This window comes from Trichosurus vulpecula, chromosome 3 (assembly GCF_011100635.1).
Source record: "Trichosurus vulpecula isolate mTriVul1 chromosome 3, mTriVul1.pri, whole genome shotgun sequence".
NCBI lineage: Eukaryota > Metazoa > Chordata > Mammalia > Diprotodontia > Phalangeridae > Trichosurus > Trichosurus vulpecula.
Window position 1 is genome coordinate 393259845 of NC_050575.1, and position 18694 is coordinate 393278538.

Sequence of the window (18694 nt, forward strand, 5' to 3'; positions counted from 1 at the left end):
CTTAATAAATATTTGCATTTCCAATCTGCTCCATGGCTCCTCCTCCTTCCAGACATGCTTAAAAAGAGATTGTCTCTTCATGCTATCTCATTTCCACTGCCACGCTGGTAGTCATTGATTGCTGCCGTCGTCCTCATTCACTTCACTCCTCAACCCCTTATTGTCCAACTTTCCTCCTCTCTACTGAAATTATTCCCTCAAGGATCATCAAAGACCACCTGTTTGCTAAATGTCACTACTTTTTTTTTCCACTTATCATCCTTCTTGATCTTTCTGCAGCATTTAACATGACTGCCTTCTGTTTCTTGACCCTTTTTTCTTTCTTGGGCTTCTGTGACAAAAGAATATCCTTTACTTTTCTTTTCCTACCTACTAAATGTAACCATTCCTCAGAACTCTGCCTTTAACTTTCTTTGCCTGTCTCTGCCTCTTTTTTCTGTTCTTTCTCTGACTCTGTTTTAGTTTTTAAAGACCTTCAAAGAGGAAGTCTTTAAAAAATGTAATTATGACATAAATTGTAATTTTAAAATAATTAGCATTTCACTCTTCTACCTTGACGATGTCATCCATTCTCGTGGTTTTAGTTATTTTATCATTATATGGATGATATTTGTTGTTCATTTGTGTCTGACTATTTGTGACCCCATTTGGGGTTTTCTAGGCAAAGATCCTGGAGTGGTTTGCCATTTCCTTATTTAGCCCATTTTACAGATGAGGAAACTGAGGCAAACAGGGTTAATTGACTTGCCCAGAATCATACAGCTAGTAAGTGTCTGAGGCTGGATTCTGGATTTGAACTCAGGTCTTCCTGATTCCAGGCACAGCACTCTGTCCACTGAACTGCCTAGCTTTAGCCCCTGTGGATAGTCTGTAGTTCCAGCTTTGATTTCTTTCAGATTCCAGGCTTGTAATTCCAACCATATATCGGACATCTTCCTTGCGTGTCTTGCTGGCATACCTCAAACGTGGCTGGCCTTTGCAAACTGAACTCCTCATCTTCCAGCTTTAACCAACTCCTTCCTCCCATCACTCAAGCTTGAAGTCTTGTATTCATTTTCAATTCCTTCCTTTTTTTGCTTCTTTCTTTTTATCAACACCTCACTAAGTTCTGTAGAATCTCCCCCTTTGTTGTTAGGTCTTTGTTACATCTTTCATTAGTCTCTTAGCTGGCCTTTCTGCCTCTAGACTTCTCTCTCACTTATGATCTTCCTAAATACTGCACATAGTCAGACTAATCTTCCTAATGCATGTCTTTAGTCAAATCACTTTCCTTTCACAAAAAATTAAATACATTTTCGACTTAGCTTCATCCTTCTAGCCTTGGCTTGTAATACTACTCTCCTTCATGTACTCTATACCAGTTAAACTAGACGATACATTCTCATAGCCTTCTTGCTTGGAATGGTCTCCCCATCATCTCTGCCTCTGAAAATCCTACCTACCCATTCCTGAAGGCTAAGATTAAATTCTTTCTCTTCCAGATAATTTCAGTATCTGCTATTTGGACATGATTTCACTGAGCACTTAACTTTTTTAAAAAATAAATTTTTATTGATACATATTTTTTACATGGCCAAAATTTTCTTCTGTATACTTCCCCTGCCTCTTTCCCAGAGAGTCACCCCTTATGACAATTTTTATTTTATCAGAAGAAAAAGAGAAAATCACAAAACAACAAAGCTAATCAGTAAAAACAAAAAATCTGACAACCTACAGTGTCATACCTGCGGACTTCTCGCCTCTCCAAAAGCAGTGAGGGGAGGTGGCTTCTCATGTCTCATTTTATCTGTCTTATATCCTATAAAACAACACTGTCACATTTATGTAGTTGTCTTATATCTCCTCTTAGATTATAAGCTTCTTGAGGGTGGGGATCGTGTCTTATTCATTTTTGTATCTCAGTCTCTGTGGCACCCTACACAGAGTAGGCTCTCAGTAAATATTTGAATTAATGAATGAATAAAAATCATGCCTCTGGAGCACAGGGCTAAATCCAGGCTTGCTTCTTGGCCTGTATGGGTTGATACATGTAAAATGACTCCATGGATGGCAGAGAACCTGACAAAGAGGGTTGGAAACTCAACTTATTTGGTGCTGATGGGCCAGCTTTTGGTTTTAGGCTGCTGACAGATTGGAGATTCACCCGAGGCGTAGAAGAGCAGACCAAAGCATTCCTGGATGGCTTCAATGAAGTGGCTCCATTGGAATGGCTCCGCTATTTTGATGAGAAGGAACTAGAGGTGAGATCCTCAAGTTTCTTGTGGCTCTCAGTTCCTGGTTGGCCCCATAGCCTGTGCTCCCAGTTGCTTCCTTTTAAGTAGCTGAGAGGTCAGAACTTGCTTCTGGGGAAGTCCCTTTCTCAATACTCTAGGCCCTATGGTACTTTGGAAAAGAACATAGGGTTTAGAGCTTGAGCAGCTGAGGCTGAGTCCCGTGTCTGACGCCTGTTATTCAAGGGATCTGAGACTCATCACTGCCTAATCTCTGTGGCCTCAGTTTACTCACCTGTAAAAGGAAGGGGTTAGACTAGATAACTGGCCTCCTTGGACTCCACAGTCATGACTTTGAGGCCAGGCCCCAGGTTAACATGCTCAGGGGGTTGCAAAGTCAGCTGGTATAGCTGGTGACTCTTCCTGGGTTACTTATTTGTAGAGACTTCCTCTTCTGTATCCTTTTGGGAGAATGGCCCTTTCATACCCAGAGGCTGCTTTCATAGCAGCATTGGCCTTTTAGGACTTAGATTAATCCCTAGAAAATTAGCAAAGGAGGCTTCTGAATAGCCAAAACGCACGTTAAAAAGTCCACACACTAAATAAACCATGCTTACCATACTCATGAGAGGGCTTTTAGATGCTCAGTCAGTGCCTACTTTCTCTTCCTTTTTGCATAGTTAAGCAGATTTGATTTGTTATTTGATTTTCCAGTCCAGAAGCATCAGAACAACAAATCAGAAATTTCAGGGGTGAGGGAGGCGTGGGCCTGGCACAGTGACAACAGCAGAAAATTACAACTGACAGCCTCTTATCAAGTAAAAGGCAGAAAAGCTATTAAAATGCATGAGAATCTGGAAAGTATCAAACCCTTGAAATGAAATTTATGAAAATTTGAGGTACCTTGGACCTAGGGACCTCAGACACCTGTCTGAGGGCGATGCAGTACAATAACTGAGTCATAATGCTTGCCCAGAGTCAGCAAGAAGAGGCTAAGTTATGAGCAGAACATTTTGTTTAAGAAAGCAGGGAGGCATTCGATTCATTTTAGAAGGATTTCCATATCGAATGGTTAAAATGAAAGCCTTGGCCCTTAAAGGGGGTAAAGCTCAGTTAATTGGGAAATGAAAAATCCAGATACCTCTACAGCTCTAACACATCCTTCTCCTGCTGGGGCCTGTGTCTGCTTGGGGGGTAGAGAGGGCCACTGTCCTCTTGGGTTGGGTATTATCCCCTGAGTGGGGATGGGAACTGACCCTGGTGCTGATGGGTCTCATCATTTGTCTCCTAGTTGATGCTGTGTGGCATGCAGGAGATTGATATGGCCGACTGGCAGAAGAACACCATCTATCGTCACTATACCAAGAACAGCAGACCCATCCAGTGGTTCTGGCAGGTGAGTGGGGGATAGGCCCTTGTGCCTTCTAGGGAGGGAGGAGTGGGTGATGTGGACACAGAGCATGGGCCCAAGGAGCCTCCTAAGTGGGAGGCAGTCCAAAGCACCTTGTGCTGCCTTTCCCACCCCTCCCCTACCTCTTAGCCCATGTGTTGGTGGCTTGTAGAGAAACACCCACCCATATACATACACACATGTACTGTCGGTGGCTGTTTGTCCTCAGGATTTCAAATGTGGTTCCTTGAAAAGAAAGTACAGGGCTCTCCTGGCCTAGAAAGGCTCTGGCATGGCAAATCTGGGATGATAAGTAGAAGTTAGTGGTCACCTTCCTGCCAGTTCTAATCACTGGTGTTCTGGAGGCAGAGCACTGGATGAGGAGTAGTGGCTGGAGATGAAGCATTTGCCAGTCAGTGACTTCCCTACCAGTCAGACAGGAAGAGGAATGGGATGGACGTTCAGGCCTGGTCTTCCTGAGTTGAGCGCTTCCTCCTTCAAAGATCCAAGAGGAGCCAAGGTTAGGGAGCCCCAGGGCCAAGTTTTCTTCCTAGGCTCCATGGGCTGATTGCTGCTGGAATGTTATGATCCAAAAGACTGACTAAAAGGCCCCAGTGGCCCAGCACTGCCTTGTGGATTGCTTCTAATGTTCAGCAGTTCCATTTTTTGGGAGATGGTTAGGGTGGGGTGTCCAGCCCTGTCTCATCTGGCTTTGGGATCACAACTCCACTGAGAAAGCCATAGGGATATTGTCATAGCCCAGGGCAGAGACAAGAACTAATGTGTCTCTCTTTCTGTGCTTCAGCTGTTTCATCAGGTTGTTGGTTAGGACACAGTGTGTGGGGCCCGAGGTCTTGCCTGACTGGGGCTCCATTCTTTGGGTTTCAGGTGGTGAAGGAGATGGACAATGAGAAGAGGATCCGCCTGCTACAGTTTGTCACCGGCACCTGCCGCCTGCCTGTGGGAGGATTTGCAGAACTCATTGGTTGGTATTTTTCCCTGTGAAACGTGGGGACTGTACAAGGAGAGGGGAGGTCCAGGGTGGTCAGGAGAAGAGCCATCGAGTAGGTTGAGATGAATACTGTCAGAAGTTGTGGAATCCCAGAGTTCTATAGGCTCAGGCAGAGTGTTTGCTGGGGATGATCATGCCTGGAACTGGTATGAATGGAGTGGGGTGGCATAGCCATGAGGCAATTTTCACTAAACCCTGTGTTTTTATCATGGCCACTAGGCAGCAATGGACCCCAGAAGTTCTGCATTGACAAGGTTGGCAAGGAAACCTGGCTGCCTCGAAGCCACACCTGGTAAGCTGCTCCTTTGGGGGAGGTGCTGGCCTAGGGAACACAGAACACCCCAACAAGATGGGGGTTGATGCGTGTGCTTGATTGGGAGCCTGTGGTCTGTGCCTGACATTTCCTAAAGCAAGCAGTGGGAAGACGTGCCCAATGTGCTCAGGCATGCAGCCTCTCTGACCCATCCTTCTGATTCCCTCTGCTCTGGGTGGGCAGCCCTACAGGGGGAGAGTCCAAGGCCCCCGGATTTTCACTGACAGCCTTGTTCCTTCTTTCTCTCCAGCTTCAACCGTCTGGATCTTCCCCCCTACAAGAGCTATGAACAGCTGAAAGAGAAGCTGCTGTATGCCATTGAGGAGACAGAGGGTTTTGGACAAGAGTGATGAAGAGCAGCCCCCTCTTGAGTTCCCTGTTATGCTAGGCTGGGCAGTCACTAAGTCCTGTCCATGTGGCAGCAGGACATTTGACTCTCAGGAGGTCTCCAGCAGGTGGTGTGGGGGTGGATCTCTACCTCTCCTAGCATTGGCAGATTTTCCCAGGCCCTAGTGCCCATGAGCTCCTGTCCCCCCCACTCTTGGCAGCCAGCTGGTGGGAGATTGAAATGGAGCCTAGGATTACCCATCGCCCCTCTTCTCACAGTGTGTGTGGTGTGTGCGTGTGTGTGAGTGTGAGTGCCCTATATCAGAGACCAGAGGGCCAGAATCTCCTCAGTGAAGGTGTGCTCACCTTCCTCAGTGCTGGAGAATCACATATGTGAGTTGGGGGGAAGCAACCCCCGTTCTCATTGGACCAAGCAAATACCCAGAAGAAGGGGTAGTAATGAGAGATACAGGTTAGATGAGCTTCTGAGGGGAGGTTTCCCTTGCCTTTCCCAATAGAAGTTTTGGTGTTTGAAATAGAAGTTTAAAATTTTTTTAGTGATTCATTTAAATTGAATGTGAGAGTGAGGGATATGGGGTGCAGCCTGAGGGCCAGGCTGAGCCTGTCCCACCTCCTCTGCTTGAGCCTAGTGGGGTTCAGCGTTCTAAGTCTAAGAGGAGGGGGTGAGGCCATGCAGTGGTCATTCCCGATTAGCAGATCATGGGTTTTTGTTTATTCCTTTTGGTGTGATGCTGCTGTTGCTCCATAGAGCCCTAGCTCTGGGTTGGGCTGGAACTTTTGGGGAACCAGGCCCCAAGGGCTCGAGTTCTCCCCTCCTCCCTCTCAGGGACACACAGTCCAAGGTCCTCTAGTCTAGGTCTGGCCTTAAGAGGACTGCCTAGGCTTGTGAGGGCCATTTTCCTAAAGGCAGGGACTCAATGCAGAAACGAGTTCTCTGAAAGTTCCCCTGGAATAGGGCCCAGCTTGGCAGGAGAGCTGGCTCCCAGCTAGTTCAGCTTCCTCCCCCCAGGGGCCTTGTGTCTCTGCCAGACCAGGGGCTTCAGCAGGCAAACCCTGACTTGCAGGCTCCTGGTTCCCAGGGGCAGGGTCCCTTTCCCCACCCCAGAGAGGCACTCGTCAGGGCACCCCGTTGTCTCCTGTTTTGGAGTGAGACAGAAAATATCAGAGTTGGTGGCAAGAGCTGTCTTCTTTCTGCACCTGCTGAATGAAGCTCTATCAGCCTGCCAGAAAGGAAGGCGGGAAGTGGCACCTTTCCCCCCAGCCTTGGGGCCCCGTATTTGCCTTTCCCTTTTTGCCTTCTTGATTCCCGAAGGTGTGCTTTCCTCAAACAGCCCCCAGATGCCTCCTCCCTCTCCTCTTCGCCTGACCCGACCCGTGCCATAGGGTTCTAGCTTTAATTGTAGGGTTCTTCGGCAGCTGCTTCCCGGCTGGTTCCACTTCCTGGGGACCTGAGCCTGGCAGCTCCGTGTTAGTGTGTGTCGTGTCCTCCTTGGAATGATGCCTAGCTTGGAGTGGGGGGACCAGCCCTTGTTTCCTCACTTGTTTGCCGTGTTGTACTGCAACCCCTTTGATCATGCAGGCTGCCGCTGCTGGGGCTTCCTGCCTCAGCCACGAGGTGTCAGTAGTAGGTGTGTGTATGTGTGTGTGTGCTCGTATGTGTGTACATATGTGTACATAAACGAAGTGTCTGTAAAAAAAACCAACTACTTCTGTAGCAGCGGGCTGGTCACCAGCTCATTTTGTAATATCCCTCCTGCCTCAGTGATGCTGATCTCTTGTGCAATAAACAATCAGCAGTTGCAGGTGGTGTTGGTGTGGAAGTCGGTGGAATCACTTACTGCCCCTTCTGAGAAGAGGGTGGGTTGTCCACTCACTTTGCTGTTCTGGGAAGCACGCCTGAGTCACCTTCTTGGGTTCCTGGGGCTGTCAGGCTTATGTTCAGCTGCCCTCCTGCACCCCTTCAGACATTTCTGGACTCCTATCACCATACATACCAAGATTGCTTTGTTTTAAAGGTGCCAAGATTGGAGTAGGTAATTACAGTAGGCCTTGAAACTAGAATGTTTCCATGAGGGTAATGGCTCAGTGCTATCCACACCAGACTTCTTAAGCCTTTTTCTGAAAAGCTCAGGGTTTCAAAGATTGATGGCATGAATGTCAGGCCATTGATGGTTTGGCAGGCCGGGGTGTTTGATGGAGAAGATGCTTTCTCCTAAGATGCTCTTTCTGGGCTATGGCCTTTCTTAGTTGAGTGGTGGGGACAAAGTGGGCTGGGGAAGCATAGATATTCAGCCATGGCATCCAAAAGGAATTAGCCTTTGTAGCTTCCAGATGTGGGGGATGGTCAGAGATAAGGCTTCTGGAGCTGAGATGGAGTGCCATTCATGCAACAGCAAGGCTAGTGTCGCTGGATCACTCAACACCAGCATTGTAAAGGTGGCTAAGCTACAGGCAGGCCTCCAAGACATCTGTTCTAAAGTGATAGCTGATTGGCTATTGGCTACCTGCCTCATTAGGTTGTCATGAGGAGTGTTTTGTAAACCTTAAAGTGCTTTATGAATATTTTATCTTCACAACAAACCTGAAAGGTAGGTGCCATTATAATCCCCATTTTACAAATGAAGAAACTCAGGCAGAGAGCGATTAAATGATGCTCAGTCACATAGCTAGTAAGTGTCTTAGGCTACATTTGAACTCGTGTCTTTTTCACAAATGGGCTGCATGGCGCGGTTCCATCCAGTATGCCAGGGCCTTTTTCTACCCCTCACCATCTTGAGGATACCAGTGGAAGACATCATTGCCCATCATCTCCCACTGTGTGGCGAAGTTACTGCCAGGTATAACATTGTAGTAATAACAATACCCAATATTTTGCACAGGACTCAGTATAATCCCAAGCATAGCCACATACATTATTAGCCTGGTTCATCTTACAGAGTTAACCCCAGAGCAGTGAGAGCTTGGGGAGGCCACTTTTCAGTGACACTGCAAATCCCACAACCAACTGAGCTTGAATTGTTGCAGGGTTTTTTTGGTTTTGGGGTTTTGGCTGTTAAGGAAAATGGTCAAACCTTAATTTTCTTAATTGGTTGTAGTCATGTGATGTTGCTGCTGTTTATGGTGTCTAGAAAAAACTCTAGTTCTGCTCACTTTCCTCCTGTGTTATATAGCAATGGGTGGTTTGTCTTACAGGGAATTGTGCCATTTCTGGGTAACGGTGCTACCAGAATCCTCAAGTCCATGTCCTGAAGTACTTCTCTTGTTAAATCCAGGAAAGCTCTCATCAGGGCTACAGCAGAATTTAAAAATCTATCTGTGGAGCCTCTTTTAACCTCATCACACTAAGTTTTCAAGACATTTTCAAAAACTTGCTTCCACCTACGATCTATTACACAGCCAGTGTCCACCAGTGCACAGTGGAAAACCTGAAGTGGTCAGCCGAGGCCCACAAGTCCCCATCCCTGAGTTGGGAAAGAGACAGGCACAATTAATCCTGTCAACCTTTCCAGCTGTTGACTTCGCTGTATCTTCCCCCTGGCGATGGGGCTGTACTTGACTGGAAGGTGCTGACAGCAATTTCTTTTTTTGCCAGTCCAACAGAGGTGTCAGTTCTTGGACCGTCCAGGTGCAGCTAAAGAAAACTGTGAACGCCCACTTGCAAGGGGGCTCCTTACCACAGCGCCTTAAAGACTTTGGAAAAGTCTTGTCACATAACTGATGGTCCAGAGTCAAGCCTATGGGTCTGTGTCTGCCAATAAAAGCATGCCCATTCAGGAGTTTGGCCCAGAAAGCCTGGGTTCTTCATGCAGGGCTTTCAGCTGAGGAGTTGTGTTTATCCTCTGGGTGAAGGGATAAAATGAGGCATTTGCTTACGTGGATTAATAGGAACCATTTTAAGAAAGGTCACATCTGACGTGATAGTCAATGTAGAACATCATTCACATTTTCCTGGAGCTCTGCTTACCAACTACACACGGAGGATCAGTAGATCCAGAATGAGACCAGCAGAAAGTGTGTAGTCTCTTTCCCTAAAGACAGTTTTTAGATACAGGATGGCAAAATGCTAATTCCATACCTGGAATTGTTTGGGTAATGTAGGCATCTCACTAAAGATAACTTAGGCACAGCTTCACCCTGAGACAGAAATTAGTTAGATTCAAGGTCCCAGAGCAGAACATAAATCATCAATTCAAACTTGGCCCTTGAAAAGGGCATGGAGAGAAAAAACAGTGCCACTAAGACCAATATTACTGCTGTGAATGTGTTCCTTGAAAGATTTAAAATGCTATATTGCAACGTAGAGATAGGAGGGTAATTTAATAATTGAGACGCTGAGAATACAGTAGAAAATGTGCTAGATTTGGAATTGGAGAACCTGCCCCTTCTCTAGGCCTCTGGTTTCCTCTTCTGTGAAGCAGGAAGGTTGGACCACATGGCCTCTGTTCTATTGTCCAGCTCTAAATCAATGGTCCTGTGAACCTATGGCTTCTTGAAGAAAGTGGAGAAAGCAACGATGGCGATTGTTATTACGGATGTCCTTACAAAGAAAGAGGAACAAAGTCTTGGAGTAGAAATGATGGAGAAAATTCCATGGGTGGAGATGAGCACTCCATCTTAGAATTTGCGGTAAAGAATAAGAAAGCTGAGTATGTTGGCTGACATGCTCCATGAATTTAGGGAAAGCAGATTTCAGAGGGCTGACAGAATGAAATGGTTAAGAGTCGGATTCCATGGACCAAAATGCTACTCAGTAATCTAAGTAGAATGGGAAGATCTCAAGGACGAAATTATGAAGATACAGAGAGTTCAATGAAGAAGAGGGAAAGTTGTCTAATGAGACCAATGTAGATACATGGAACTTGATGAACGATGTAGATTTTTAAAAGATACCAACTAAAGATAGCAGCAAGGGCAGGTAACAGAGGAAGAATGTGAAAGTGTGTCATGGTCCCGTAAGAATAGGGTTGGGAGCTGTAATGGAGTATCCTTTCTGGCTTCCAATAGTGTCTGTTTGACCCATCACACAAATGCAAATTACCCCAGTATATGAAGTACCAATCAAAAGTCCAATCCCTTTGCTTGGCCAAACCTATTTGTCCAGAAACTAAGGGAAAGGAATTTCCCAGAAATTATTCAAACCCAGAACAGAAGTGATACAGCTCAGACTATCTTGGGCTCAAGACGAAAGTCAAAGACAACAAAAGAATATGCCTAAGCAATGTTGGGGAAAAGAGAGGATCAAAGAAGCATTAGGCTCACTACTTTGGTTGGCAAGGACAAGGGTGGTAGATGGCAGGAGAAAGTGGAACTATTCAGCTCTTTATTTTGTCTCCCCTTCCCACTTCTGGGAAGGAAAATAACCTGGAAAAGAGGATGAGAGAATCATAAAGAGTTGAAATGCAAGATAAGTAGGGAGATAATAAGAGGTGGCACCTAGCTGCCCTTTGAATTCAGGCTATCACGCTAAGACAAAGTACATGCTAGAATATTGAAAGTATTGGCATTGGTATTGATGAGTCACAGAAGATCTTTGAAAGATTATGGAAAATGGGAGAGGTACCTATAGGACTAGAGAAGGATAAATCTCTCTCAAAGATAGCATATCCAAAGGATAGTTAATATCCAAAAAAAGGAAGCAATGATCACAAAGAGCCATTATGGCTTCATCTAGAACAAGTCATGCCAGACCAACATAATTTCCTTTTTTGAAGGGGCCACTCAACAGGTAAATCAAGGAAGTGGAAGACAGAGTGGGACAATGGAAAGAGGTCACACTAGAATCAGAGGACCTAGGTTAAAATCTTGCTTCTCACCTATACTATTTGTGTGACTTTAGACAAGTCATCTATAAAATAAGGGGTCTGGACTAGATAGACAGCCTCTGAGGTCTCTTCCACCTCTGCACCCATAGTGGTGATCCAGATATAGTTTACCTTGACTTTAGTGACGCATTTGATAAGGTCATTCATGCTTTTCTTATGGAGAGATGTGGGCCAGATGATAGTCTATAGGTTTCTCTGAAACTGGTTTAACAACCAGAACAAAAGAGAAATTATTAATAGGTGAATATCAACTTGGAAGAAGGTCTCTAATGTAGTACCCCAACGATCTACCCTTGGCTCCATGTCATTTAACATTTTGTCAGTGTTTTGGATAAAGGCATATTTATTTATCAAATTTCCAGCTTAGACAAAATTAGGAGGGAGAACAGACACATTGGATTGGGTGTTGGGTTCAAAAGTGTCTTAGTAGGCCAAAAAGTGGAACTAAGTTTAAGAGTATGAAAATAATAGGAATAGATGCAAAGGCTTACACTTGGGGTCAAAAAACCCAACCTTACAATGTGGGTACTGTGTAGCTAGATATCAATAAGTTAACACATATTTAAGCACCTATTATATGTCAGGCACTGTGCTAAGCACTGGGGATACAGAGAACAGGAAAATACAATTCCTGCTCTCAAGGAGATCACAGTTGGGGTGCAAAACCAATATGCAAACAAGATAGATACAGAGCAAATTGGAGATAATTAACAGGAAAGACTCTAGCATTAAAGGAAATTGAGAAAGGCTTCTTATATAGGAGATGGAATGTTATCTGGGACTTGGAGGAAGCCAGGAGGTGGAGCTGGAGCTGGGGAGGAAGGGCATTCCAGGTGTAGGGCAACCAGTGAGAATACAGTCAGGACCTGGAGTGTCTTCTGTGAGGAACAGCAAGGAGGCTAGTAAGGTATAAAGGTGTAAGAAAATAGGAAGAGGAGGAAGGGGTCAGGTTATAAAGGGCCTTGAATGCCAAACAGGATTTTCTCTTTGATCCTGGAGTTTATTTAATAAAAGAATGACACGATCAGAACCGTGCTTTTGAAAGATCACTTTGCTGAGTGGAGGGTGGAATGGAGTAGGGAGAGACCTGAGGCAGGAAGACCAACCAGTAGACTATTGCAATGGTCTAGGAATGAGGTGATAAAGGCCTGCAACAGCAGTATCAGAGGAGAGAAGTCACATACAAAAGATGTTATGGAGGTAGAATTGATGGGATTGGCAACAAATTGGATATGGGGGGGGGTGAGTGAGAATTCAAGGTTGATACTAGGTTGCAATCTTGGGTGACGACAAGGATGACGAAGCCTCCACATTAATAGGAAAATTAGGAAGAGCAGAAGGCTTGGGGAAAAGATAGTTCATTTTGGGAAATGTTTAGTTTAAGATGTCTATTGGATATACAGTTTGAGATAGTTAATAGGCAGTTGGATATATGAGTCTGAAGGGTAGGAGAGAAGGTAAGCTGGATAAGGAGATGTGAGAATCATTGGTACAGAAATGATAATTGAACCTATGGTGGCTGATGAGATCACCAAGGGAAATATTATAGAGGGAGAAGAGGGCCCAGGACAGAGCCCAATAGGACACCCTGGTTAGCTGGTATGATCTGGATGAAGATCGAGAAGGGGAGACTGAGATAAAGCAGTCAGGGAGCAGGAGAACAAGAAGACAGTAGTGTCACAAAAACCTAGGGAGTATCCAGGAGAAGAGGTCAATGGTTTCAGCAGCTACAGAGAAGTTAAGAAGGATGAAGACTGAGAAAAGGCCATTAGATGTGACAATTAAAAGGGTGTTAGTAATTTTAGGGAGAGTGGTTTTTGCTGAATGATAAGGTCAGAACCCAAACTGGAGGGAGGGAAGGAGGAAGGAGGGGGTAGAGACAGACAGACAGAGAGAAAGAGACAGAGAAAAACAGAAAGACAGAGAGATGGAGGAACCTATTCTAGACAGTCCTCTCAAAGGAAGGAGAGAGAAGGGATAATAGATAATTGGGCTAGTCAGATAAAGTGTTTTATGATAGAGGAGATATGATTGTGTTTGTAGGCAGCAGTGAAACAGTCAGTAGAAAGGTACAGATTGAAGATTAGTGAGAGGGGATGATAGAAGGAACAATCTGCTAGAGAAGATGGATGAGATGGGATCAGGGTGCATGTAAATATTCCTAATGAATGTTCATGCAAAAATTTAAATAAAATACTTAGCAATGAGATTACAGCAATAAATCTAATATTTCATTTTTCCCAATTACATATAAAAACAATTTTTAACATTTGTTTTTAAAAAGTTTGAGTTCCAAATTCTCTCCCTCCTTCTCCTCCCCACTCATTGAAAAGGCAAGCAATTTTATATAGGTTATACAAGTGCAGTCATGCAAAACATATTTTCATATTAGTCATGCTGTAAAAGAAAACACAAGGCAAAAAAACCCCCAAAACAAGAAAAATGAAGACAATTTTAAAAAGTATGCTTCAATCTGCGTTCAGACTGGAGGTGGATAGCATTTTTCATCATAAGTCCTTCAGAATTGTCTTGGGTCATTTTGTATTGCTGAGAACAGCTAAATCATTCACAGTTGGTCGCTGTATAATTTTGCTGTTACGGTTTTACTTGCATCAGTTTGTATAAATCTTTCTGGGTTTTTCTGGGCATCTTGCTCATCATTTCTTATAGCACAATAGTATTCCATCACATTCATATACCATAACTAGTTCAGCTATTCCCCAACTGATGGGCATCCCCTCAATTTTCAATTTGTTGCTACCATAAAAAGAACTGCTATAAATATTTTTGCACATACAGATCCTTTTTAAAAATCTCTCTGGGATACAGACCTAGTGGTGGTATTGTTGGGTCAAATGGTATGCAAGGTCTTATAGCCCTTTGGGCATAGTTCCAAATTGCTCTCCAGAATGGCTGAATCAGTTCACAACTCCACCTAAAGTGCTTTAGTATCTAAATTTTCCAATATCCTCTCCAAAAGTTGTCATTTTCCTTTTCTGATTACAGCTACATATCACAAAGATCATGTACTATGACCAGGTGGAATTTATACCAGCAATGCAGGGCTGGTTCAATATTAGGAAAATTACCAGCATAATTCACTATATCAATAACAAAAAGAACAAAAATCATACGATTATCAGTAGATGCAGAAAAGGTTTTTGACAAAATACTACATTAATTCCTATTAAAAACTCTAGACAGTACAAGAATAAATTGAGTGTTCCTTAAAATGATAAGTAGTATCTATCTAAAATCATCAGCAAGCATTATCTGTAATGGGGATAAGCCAGAAGCCTTCTAAGTAAGATCGGGGTGAAGTAAGGATGCCCATTATCACTACAATTATTCAGTATTGTACGAGAAATCCTAGCTATAGTAATGACAAGAAAAAGAAATTGAAGGAATTAGAATAGGCAATGAGGAAACAAAACCATCACTCTTTGCAGACGATATGACAGTATACTTAAAGAATCCTGCAGAATCAACTAAAAATGTACTTGAAACAATTAACAACTTTAGCAAAGTTGTAGGATATAAAATAAACCTACATAAATTATCAGCATTTCTATATGTTACCAAAAAATTCCAGCAGGAAGAGATAGAAAGAGAAATTCCATTTAAAATAACTGCAGACAGTATAAAATATTTGGGAGTCTACCTGCCAAAACAAACCTAGGGACTGTATAAACACAATTACAAAACGCTTTTCATACAAACACATATCTAAACAACTGGAAAAATATTAATTGTTCATGGGTAGGCCAAGCCAATATAATAAAAATGATAATTCAATCTAAATTTACCTATTCAGTGCAACACCAATCAAACAAAAATTATTTTATAGAGCTTGAAAAAATAATAAAATTCATCTGGAAGAACAAAATGTCAAGAATATCAGGGGAATCTGAAAAAAAATGTAAAGGAAGGCAGCCTAGCAGTGCTAGATTTGAAACTATATTACGAAGTGGTAATGATGAAAACAATTTTGTACTGGTTAAGAAACAGAGTGGTGGATCAATGGAATGTTAGGTACACAATGCACAATAGTAAATGACCATAGTAATCTAATGTTTGACAAACCCAAAAAGATCAAAGAAAAAGGAAAAAGACTGATTTGTACAAAAATATTTCTATAGCAGCTCTTTTTGTGGTGGCAAAGAATTGGAAAATGATGGGATGCCCATGAATTGGGGAATGGCTGAACAAGTTGTGGTAATATGGTGGAATACTATTGTGCTATAAGAAATGATGAGCAGGATGGTTTCAGAAAAATCTGGGAAAACTTACATGGATTGATGCAAAGTGAAGTGAGCAGAACCAGGAAAACATTGTTACACAGTAACAGCAATATTGTAACTATAGTCAACTGTGAAACACTTAGCTACTCTGATCGATACAATCATCTGAGACAATTCCGAAAGACTTAGGATGAAAAAATGCTCTCCAACTCCAGGTAGAGTACTGATAGCGTCTGAATGCACATTGAAGCAACTTTTTTTTAAACTTCATTTTTCTTGTTTTTTCCCCCCAACATGGCTAACATGGAAATATGTTTTGCATGATTTCACATGTATAACTGATATCACATTTCTTGCCTCCTCAATGAGTGGGAGTGATCCAAAGCGAAGGCTTGGTAGATCACAATTTGTTTGAAAAACAGGATTTTAGTGGACATCAAATTCAATATAAGTCAACAGTGTGATGTGGCAACCAAAAAGCAAATGTGATGTTAAGACACATTAAAAGATACAAAATGTCCAGCACTAGGGAAGAGATAGTCTTCCTTGTCATATTAGAAATACTGCTCATTTCTGAGTGACACAACTTTGGGAAGGGTTTTGATAAGTAGAGTTTATCCAGAAAAGGGTGATCAGAAGTGTTGAGGACTTTGAGTTCATGCCATATGAGGACAAGTGAAAGGGAACTGGGGATGTTTTAGCTTGAAGAAAATCTAAGGGGGGTGTGAAAGCTTTTATCAATTATTTGAAGGGCTCTTATTTGGAAGAGAGATTAGACTTGTTCTACCTGGCCTCAGAGGTCAGTACTAGGATGGCCAGTGGGTGAACATTGCAGCTTGACATAAATAAAAACATTTCTTTATAATTAGAGCTATTAAAAAATAGAATGGGCAGTATTAGGAAGTAGTTGGCTCTCTGCCGTGGAGGCTGTCAAGAAAAGCCTAGACGGCCACCTGTTGGATACATCATAGTGGGTGTTCTTGTTGCCTTGGACTAGAATGACCTCTGAGATCTCTTTCAGCTCTCTGGTCCTATGCCTCTCTAACCAACTAGCACTGTCTGCAGTACAATAAATGAAAGCATTTTAAGTTACAGAGAGAAACATTTTTGGCAGTCTGTTGCCAATTACTTTGGTCAGATCAGCCTGTTTTGTAGATAAAAATAAAGTATGGACATTTTATAGAGATACAGATCATATAGGCCAGAACTGTAATCAAAAGTGGACAGTACAAATGAAATTTAGATCTTAATTCCTAGCCTACTCTTATTGAATGTCTCAGGGAAGACAAAAGAATTGGGAGAATCTGAAGTAATTTTCTTCCCTGCTTCCTACCAAAGGCCTGACATCACTTTCATGTGGCAACAATGGTTACAGGCCACCTTTGGTATGGCACATTACATTCCTGCAGTGTCCAGACTCTGAATGTCATTAATGTTTGACTGGGACTCAAGCCAACTCAACTTGGCATAAGTCTTATTTAATTGGTCAAGGGCAATTTCTGTGCCATTTTCTTGGTAATTATAGGGTGGAGAGGCAGGGGTTAATGGCACCATTGTGATTAGCAGTGAATTTGAAGGATAGTACAAGGCAGGGATCCTGTGCTCCCCCTTCTCAAGCATTAGAAGAACTTTAGAGAAAAGGGAGCTGAATATGGGAATATCCATATTTCTCTTCTGGAACAGAATTAATTTCACCAGCATGGCCTAACTTTTGATTTTCATTTCCTTTTAGAGAAGTTTTTGCTTGCTTTGGTCATCTAAAGTTTAATATGTATCTGGGTTGGCACCAAAAAAGTACAAAGTGAAAGGGGTCTAGCAGAAAGAACATTGGTTTAAGTCAGAAGATCTGACTCTAAATAAATAAACTGTTACTTGTTTCTCATTAATCTTTGACCAGTCACTTCCTCTCTTTCTGCTTCAGTTTTCTCATTTGTGAAATGGAAGAGTTTTTCTAGATCAGGAGTTCTTCACATTTTTTGTGTCCTAGACCCTGGACTTGGCCAACTGGGAAATCTTATGGACCCCCTTGTTTGTCATCTCCATTCATAATGGAAGGACGTGCTAAATTCCAATTAGGCATTAGTGAAGACAAAGATGTCATTTCCCCCCACGTAAGTTCACAGACCCCCTGAAATCTATCCATGGTTCCCAGGTTAAAAATCCTTGTCCCAGATGATCTCTAAGGTCCCTTGCAGTTCTAAGCCCTGTGACTCTTCCTTAAGAACCTTATTTCCATGCTGAAGGGCCATTATTGGCTTGCCTTTTATTTTGATCATGACTCATCAGTGCCCTCTCCTGTTTTTCTTCCTGAACTACCTTAGTTTTTTTCCCCCATAACCCACCCACTTTTTCATCATCAATCCAAATATTTGTTGTATTTGAGATATTACCTTAAGCTGGCTAATATCAATATTAGTTACACTGTTTGGCTAACGTCCGGTATGTATTTGGGAAGTCTCTTGTTTGGTCAAGTCACAACAAGGTCAGTCATAAGACAAATGCTAACATTAGTTGACATGAGCTAGAACAGATCTTTCTCTTGCTTAGCTTAGGTTTTTAATTGGCTATTTTGGTCAGGAGATTAGCCAATTAATGCAGACATTTGCTGGTTCCGTATGTTGGCTGTAACATATATGAGAGAAGGTTGAGCATGTCCTTCATGTTGGAGGAAAGGAGCATAATAACTAACATTTATGTGGTGCTTTGGCGTTCACAAAGCAGTTTTCTCATGTTTGCGAATCAGTAGGGCAAGGATTATCATTCTGATTTTTTAGCTGAATAAACAGAAGCTCAGACAGTATGTGACTTGCCTGGGTTCACACAGCTAGTAAGCATGATGGATTTCAGATCACTATCTCCCAGGCTCTAAGTCTGATGCTTTTTTCTACAATCAAGTTTAAAAAACAAACAGCTATATGGAATATTTACATTAAAATATCTAGAAACACTAGGTTGAAATGTTTCTACAATTTAAGAAAAACAAAACCAAAACCAAGTTTTACTTCTACTCAAGACTGGTTCTTCATTTATAATTTTTGTGGTTCCCTGAAATGGGCTGATTTGAAAAAGATTGAGTACTAAAACATTTCATTTCTCAAAAGGAAAGAAATATCAGGGGACTTGTCAAGGATACATAATAAGAAAAAACTGAAATAACAGCCCCTGTTTTGGGTTCTCTGAAGATGATGGGTAATAACCACAGGGGCATCAGTGATAGTAGGGACATTATGGTCCACTTGAATCGGCCCAGGAGGATGAGGAGCTGTATGGCCTTCCAAGAGATTCTGTGTTGGATCAGCCATGTGAAAAATCTAGAGCATAAGAAGTCTAGCTGGCAGAGAGAATTTACTATGTCAGT

The 18694-nt window shown here is 42.7% G+C and overlaps 1 protein-coding gene across 2 annotated transcripts in view; it reads left to right on the forward strand.

Annotated features, from left to right (window-relative positions):
* The window catches only part of WWP2 (WW domain containing E3 ubiquitin protein ligase 2), a 127210-nt gene extending 120135 nt beyond the window's left edge, over positions 1-7075 (forward strand). For both annotated transcript variants that reach the window (XM_036750360.1, XM_036750361.1), the window contains exons 20-24: positions 2120-2240; positions 3502-3606; positions 4489-4585; positions 4832-4904; positions 5176-7075. In XM_036750360.1, coding sequence (XP_036606255.1) covers positions 2120-2240; positions 3502-3606; positions 4489-4585; positions 4832-4904; positions 5176-5275 — 496 coding nt within the window. In that variant the 3' untranslated portion in view covers positions 5276-7075. The remainder of the gene's footprint in view (positions 1-2119; positions 2241-3501; positions 3607-4488; positions 4586-4831; positions 4905-5175) is intronic.
* The last annotated feature ends 11619 nt before the right edge of the window (positions 7076-18694 follow it).